This window comes from Manacus vitellinus, unplaced genomic scaffold, assembly GCF_001715985.3.
Source record: "Manacus vitellinus isolate BGI_N305 unplaced genomic scaffold, ASM171598v3 scaffold_52_pilon, whole genome shotgun sequence".
NCBI classification, from domain to species: Eukaryota; Metazoa; Chordata; class Aves; order Passeriformes; family Pipridae; genus Manacus; species Manacus vitellinus.
Genome location: NW_021940628.1, coordinates 3735506 through 3741838, shown reverse-complemented (window position 1 = coordinate 3741838; position 6333 = coordinate 3735506). Strand labels below are relative to the sequence as shown.

Sequence of the window (6333 nt, the reverse complement as noted above, 5' to 3'; positions counted from 1 at the left end):
CGGCGTTATGGAATGTTAAGAAGTATGTATTTTTGGGCTGGGACCCCCACGCCAGGATTCCCCATCACCAGCACCGTCCCGGCGGCGCCTCCGGAGAGACGATGCGTCCCTGGGGCTGGTAAAAAGGAACCAGATCAACTTGCAACTGGATTTGGTCCCCTTCAACCAGCTGCAGCGGCGCGTGAGCCACGGCACCCGCTGCCCTTCGCTGCCCCGGGGGCTGCGCTGTCCCGTCCTGAGGGGGCTCGGGGTCAGGAGAGGGGTCAGGGAGCGGGGGGTGGTGGTGCAAAAGGGGGCTTTGGCTTTTGCTCTGTTTGAGGCGCTGTGTGGAGCCCCGGTGGCGCGGAGGCAGGCGGAGGGGCTGCGCTCCGCTGCCCGGCGGTGGAAGTCCCCAGCGCTGCTCAGACTGCTCGGGCTCCCCATCAACACCGCGCGGCTTCAGCGGTCCCAAACCTGCTCGGGAAACGCCCCGTGAAGCCGCAGCTGCCAAGGAAGGCACAGGGGTGAGGAGCTCCCCGGCCCCCGCACCTCCCGTCCCCTCCAGGGGACAGAGGGGAGAGCGTTCCCCGCGGGGGAAGCCCCACGATCCGACCCCCGTGTGAGGAATTGTGCGATGATTCGTGTCAATAAAGAGTGTTTATTCAAACTGCCAAATATGCGATGGAAATGTACCGCTAAATATGCTTATGCAATTATGCTTTTGACAAACGTATATCACCATAGGCAAATAAGACTTGAAAATATACCGCTTATGTATGTAACGGGTAAACATGGATGTGTAAAGAAAGAGGTTATCAAAGGACAAGAAAGGGAAGACTTGAGCTTTTGTCCCTCAACTCCAGAGGGACACCTAAAACCACCAATAAAAGAGCATGGGTCTGAGAAACGAAAGTGACGTCACAACCCAGAAAACGAAACTGGGCGGGAACTTTCCTGGAACAGACGTATAAAAGGGCTGCAAAGCCCTCTGTGAAGTGTGTGCTGGTGAAGCTGAGGCTCCCTTTGGCACCCAGCGCTGCTTTACTCATTCCTTATCGAATAAACAGCCTTGCTGCTAAGAATCCTTGATTACCAGCTGCGTTTATAACAGCCCCACTCCAGCAGAGCCAGCAGCATCAAAAGGTAACGCTGACACAGAGAGCAAAGGGCAGCGAGCGGTTCCCCGTCAATCGGCTGTGCCGACATCCCCTGGGGGGACCTTTCCAGCAGCGCTTTGCCCCTCGGGGCACAGGTGGGTGGTGTGGGGGGTCGGGGTCCCGCGATGGGTGTTTGGGGACAGCACCCCTTATCTGAAGGGGGGGGCAAAAAAGAGGGGCTGCTCACCCCGCTGGACTGGCAGAGCACCCAGAGAGCCCTGGGCTGGGAAGAAATGTGGGTCTGGGGTCTGCTGCTTTTGTGGGGTGGCCGGGGGCTCCTGGGTGGGAGGGGTGTGTCTGGGGCTGTTCGTGCAGGACAGCAAAGCCCCTCCAGCCCCGCTCGCCGCCCACGAAGAAACTCCTGTTCTTGCTCCCAAAAGGAAGGTCCCAGCTCAGAGCACACCCGGCACAGCTCCCCCTCCAGCCCAGCCCACCATGGGTAAGTTGGGTGGCTGGTGGGGTCGGGGGCACGGCCCTTGCAGAGGGACAGCGTGGGGAACACGGGGACCCCGAGTGTGTCCCTTCTCCCCTCTCCTCCCGGGTGGGGGGGGCAGAGGGGTCGGTGCCATCAGTGGTCGGTTCCCAGGGGTCTTCAGGGTGAGGGGCAGCTGATAACAATATTCCAGGTAACAAACCCAAGAGAATCCAGGCAGCTGCCTGATCCCAAGGTCTCTCCCAGGCAGCCTGGCAGGTGCTGGGAAGCCCCCACAGATCCCCAGTGACTCAGCTGCCTTCTTGAGAGCTGGGGATGTGCTGGAGCACAGTGAGGGGCTGGCAAGGTGGTGACTGAGTTAGGTTTAAAATGTGTTTGATTCACCTTGTGCTGGTGACAGGTGACACACTGGGCTGACATATACCATGTCCTGTGCTGTTCTGGGTCAGTGGGATGCATTGGGCGGGGCAGGGCAGGGCAGGGTGTCTTGTGGGCAGTGGGATGTGCAGGGGCGCGGGGGTGAGCTGATGCAGGGGCGCCTGGGGGAGCTGCTCGCTCCCACCCCCTGCCCTGCTGGCAGCAGGGCACTGAGATCGGTCTGGGACAAAGGGGCCCCCCCCCCTTTACTGCCCTCCTGTCATTTTCCTTCTTAGTATGGGGAATAGCTGAAGCCCTTGGAGCTGCAGTTGGAGCAGGTGAGTGAGGGTCTGGCAGTGGCTGAGCAGTGCTCGGGTTCACTGCCCAGTGCCAGCCCCGTCTGGGTGTGGGGACTGGGCTGGGCTGGGGCTGGGAGTGCTGGGGAGAATTGGGGTGCTGCTGTGGAGGAGGGGGCAGCACTGGCCTGGAATCAGTGCTGCAGCCCTGCCCACTGTTCCTCTCCTGCCCAGGGTGGGCTGTCCCTGCACCCCACAGCCCTCGCTCCCCGCCCTGACCCCTCGGTCCTTTTGGGGAGGCCGGTTCTGGGGCTCTGGTGGCAGGGGGAGGTGTGGGGCACACAGAGCACCCTAATGCTGTGGTGTCCTCCCTGCAGGAGTGGCACTGGTTGCCGCCCCGGCGGTGGTTGCTGGGCTGGGGTTCACCGCAGGCGGCATCGCCGCTGGATCCATCGCTGCCAAGATGATGTCGGCAGCTGCCATCGCCAACGGAGGGGGAGTGGGCAGCCGGCAGCACCGTGGCTGTGCTGCAGTCCATCGGTGAGTGGGAGGGCAGGGCAGCTGGGCTGCACTGGGTTCCTGCCCTCAGGAACACGGGGTTATACCCTGGCCTTGCTGTAGGGCCAAACCAGCCCCTTGAGCTGTCACGGGTTGGAATTGCTCTGAACTCTCCAGCCTCCCCCTGCCCTGGAGAAGTCCTTGGCTGTCCCTGCCCCTTGCCCAGTCCCCCAGCAGGCAGCCTCAATGCTGCTGGGACATCACTCTTCCATCTGTCTTGGCAGGAGCTGCAGGTTTCTCTCTTGGTGCCAAACTTGGGCTGACAAGTGCCTTGGGGTCACTCGGGGCAGCAGCCGGTGCTTCGCTGCCCTTGAGGAAGAAGACTCGGAGTGACAAACCCAAGAAAAGTTAACTCCAGGTGACAAACCCAAGGAGGGAGCAGCTCCAGATGCAGAACCCAAGAGAGGTGCTGATCCTGAGGAGTTGCCAGGCAGCGTGGCACGTGATGGGAAGTCCCCACAGACCCCACCCTCGCAAAAGCTTTGGATTCCCCTGAGCAATGAGTGCCCCGAAGCCAATAAAGTTGCTTTGCCTGCAGCAGAGATGGTGTTTCTGTGTTACTGGGGCTCTTGGGTGATGGTGCCACTTGAGGGTGAGAGAACACAGGTGACATTTGGGCCCAAGGACTGACCTGAACCAGCAGTTCCCCTGCCCTGGGTGTGGGGAAGGTTTGTACCTACAGCCCATCCCAGAGGAGCAGGACTGAGTGTGAGCTGCAGAACACCACGTGGGAAGGACCAAGTGTTGCTGTGCAGGTCTGCAGCTGCAATTGTAACACTGGACTAAAACCAGCTCAGCCCTCCCCGCCCGAAATCTGTGAGATTCTGCTTTTAAACTTAGATTCCAACATCATACAGGAAAGGAAGATGCACTCTTCTAGTAAGGTTAAAGGTTTTTAATCACTTTTCCAGAGTACAGATACAACTGAAACAAAAACTGTTCTGGGGGTCTCAATAATTCACTTGTTATTACCATACATTGAACTCTATAAATTCTTATATAAGAAAAAGTCTTTTTAATATAGGTTATGATGGTGACCTAGTTACATCTTTTGAAGTAACACTTTGCAGTTATATAGCACCTTTCATCATGGGGCTGCAAAGCATCCTATGGAATTCTGCCTCATAATGCCCAAAACGAGGTAGGAAAGTCTGGCCAATTTACAGAGGTACAACCCAGGTACAGATTGGGAGGGATGAGACGTGAGGCATCATTGATCCAACACCAGTGAATCCAACAGGGAAGTGGATGCTGGAGCCTGGGCTGGGTGATGGGTGGGTGGCTTAGCCAGGGAGAAAGGTCAGGGGCCATCACCCTCACCCTCCTCTCCAAAGCAGCTGCCTGGCTCCCAGCAGCTCAAAAAGACCTTTTCAAATAGTTCTGGCTTTTTGTGTTACAAATATGCAGGAGGGAGGATAAAAAGTCCAGGACTTGCAGGCCCAAGCCCCTTCATTGACTAAGTACCAAGAGTTAACCAACCTGGGGTGACTCATCCCACCCACGTCCACACGGATCTGCCAGGATTAAAATCGTGCCCTTGGGATGCATTTTGAGATTTGGGGTGTGATGCTCTGTCTAACTTCACTGTTTCATTACCCTAAATTCCATTTTCCCTCCTGGCAGGTGACAGTCAGGTAACTCAGGTTTTGTTTCTTTAACAAAAGCCGAATCTCTGCTGAAAATCCATCAGCTTAGGGAATGTGATGTCCAATGGACATTTGAGTTCTGTGGTTAGGAGAATCCAAGCTGCCAGAGTTCCTTTGAGACTTTATGACTTTAAAAACCCTTCTACAACTGTGCAACACTCCCTGGAGCAGAGCCAGCACCGATGTCAGTGGCTGAGCACCAAGGACCTCCAGGGTGAAATGTTTTGAATATAAAACTATGAATCCCAGACACTTCAATATTTATATGAGTTTTTTGCCACATACTATCAATTACCTGCCTGCCCAAAGCACCTTCTCAGCACCCTGCAATGGCTCCTCTGCCACTTGCTCTTCCTGGGATGTCCAAAATTGTTCCCTCAGAAAGCACAACACAATAGAAACGTCCTGGAAAGTGTCTCGGGAGTGTGGTGGGGAAACTCAAGAGAAAAAGGCAAGTTCTCACAGCTCAGTCAGGTGCCACGGGATGAAGTTAGAGGGACTGTTTGTGCCAGTGGTCAGACTCAGTAATTTCTTCCTTAGTTTAAAAAAATCCACCTAAAAAAAAGAGCTGGAGTCAACTGAGTAACAAACACAATTGTGCAAAACCATTCAGGCATTGCAAGGCTGATGATGCTCAGGGTCCGTAATGCCAGGGAGCAGCTCTTTGTTACAAAGACAGAATATCTTAATTTTGCCTCTGAAATGTTTAAAATGGATGATACATTGAAGAAAAATTGGGGAGGAACCTGTTTGTGCCAAGGGGAGCCAATCTCCAACCTCACCCAGGGGTTACGAGCTCCACAAGCATCCAATACCTGAATTTGTTCCAGGTTCGTTCGTTAAGGCAACACCAAAACTACTTCTCAGGGGACTGAGGGGACCTACTGAGGCTGTTATCAAAAAACCAAGGACTTTATTGCACATTCAGTCACCTCTGTGACCCTGGCACAGGAGTGGCACAGAGGGAGCTCCTGCTGCACAGCACACCCGGGCCACGGGGCACGAGGGACTTTGCTACTGATTTAAATTCTGAGGAGCTGGAGACTATTCCAGAGAAATCCAAGGGCATCTTTTAGAGCAGTATTTGGCAGAACAATTCCTAAGATAATTTAACTTCCTTTTGCACTTAATTCTGTGGTTTTCAAAGCACCCCCAGTTTCCTGCTTTTGTGAACCAAAGCCAGGAGGTTCCAAACCTGGAGTGGCAGGTTTGCCAGAGCACCTCCCCCCAGCAGGACCTGCTGGCACACTGAGGGCAGGAGCTTTTGGTATTTCTTTCTCACACCCATCTTTGCTTCTTCTCTGTCCACACTGAGACTACAGCAGCATTTTTCTCATATTAAAAAACTATTTCAGTAGACAGTGTTGTGCACTCAGCACAACTGAGTCAGAAATGTTGATTATAAGGAAGTTTGTGTTCAGAACTTTGAGCCTGTGTGTACGATCTACAAATATATTTTAATCCTTCAAGGTAATCTTTTCTGTAATCAGTATGAATTCGAGCTGACAAGAAATCACTCAGGAGGCAAAAAAAGCCCAGGCTGACCCTGGACAAGGCCAATCATTGCCAAAGGGCCTCCAAACAGCAGTGAAAGTGAAACTACTTGTGTTAATTATTACCATAAAACTGCACTGAAATGTTCCTTATCTCAGAGCCACCAGGTAAAAGGAGTTCATACAACGTTAAACAACTTTGTTTTCAGCCTGTGAGTCTCAAAGTGATTTCACTTTCCTTGCTGAGAGAATCTGAAAGGTAAGTAGCTTTCATTCAAAGTACCTGGAAAAAATTAACCTAAATGAAAGTGTTCCCAGACAAGAAATGGTGAGAGACTTCAGAGGAAGGGAAGGGTGTTTTTACTCATAAGGTACAAATATCCTACGTTTATTCTATGGGAATGTTTCTGTTAA

General features: G+C 53.5%; 1 protein-coding gene across 2 annotated transcripts; it reads left to right on the top strand.

Annotated features, from left to right (window-relative positions):
* The first annotated feature begins 742 nt into the window (after window positions 1-742).
* Window positions 743-3322, top strand: LOC108641143 (interferon alpha-inducible protein 27-like protein 2). Of its 2 annotated transcripts, none has more exons than XM_018081291.3 (5): window positions 743-1122; window positions 1517-1575; window positions 2223-2264; window positions 2600-2762; window positions 3005-3322. In XM_018081291.3, exons 2-5 carry the CDS (start codon window positions 1572-1574, stop codon window positions 3111-3113), a joined length of 318 nt encoding a protein of 105 aa, XP_017936780.2. In that variant the 5' UTR covers window positions 743-1122; window positions 1517-1571; the 3' UTR covers window positions 3114-3322. The 2 variants fall into 2 exon arrangements, with proteins under 2 accessions (XP_017936780.2, XP_029818945.1); XM_029963085.1 differs by lacking the exon at window positions 743-1122 and adding an exon at window positions 1136-1231.
* The last annotated feature ends 3011 nt before the right edge of the window (window positions 3323-6333 follow it).

Bases quoted from the DNA above. Each gene is read 5' to 3' on its own strand.
- LOC108641143 (XM_018081291.3), top strand. The intron at 2,265-2,599 runs GTGAGTGAGGGT...TCCTCCCTGCAG, and splicing joins TGGAGCTGCAGTTGGAGCAG to GAGTGGCACTGGTTGCCGCC. The intron at 2,763-3,004 runs GTGAGTGGGAGG...CTGTCTTGGCAG, and splicing joins GGCTGTGCTGCAGTCCATCG to GAGCTGCAGGTTTCTCTCTT.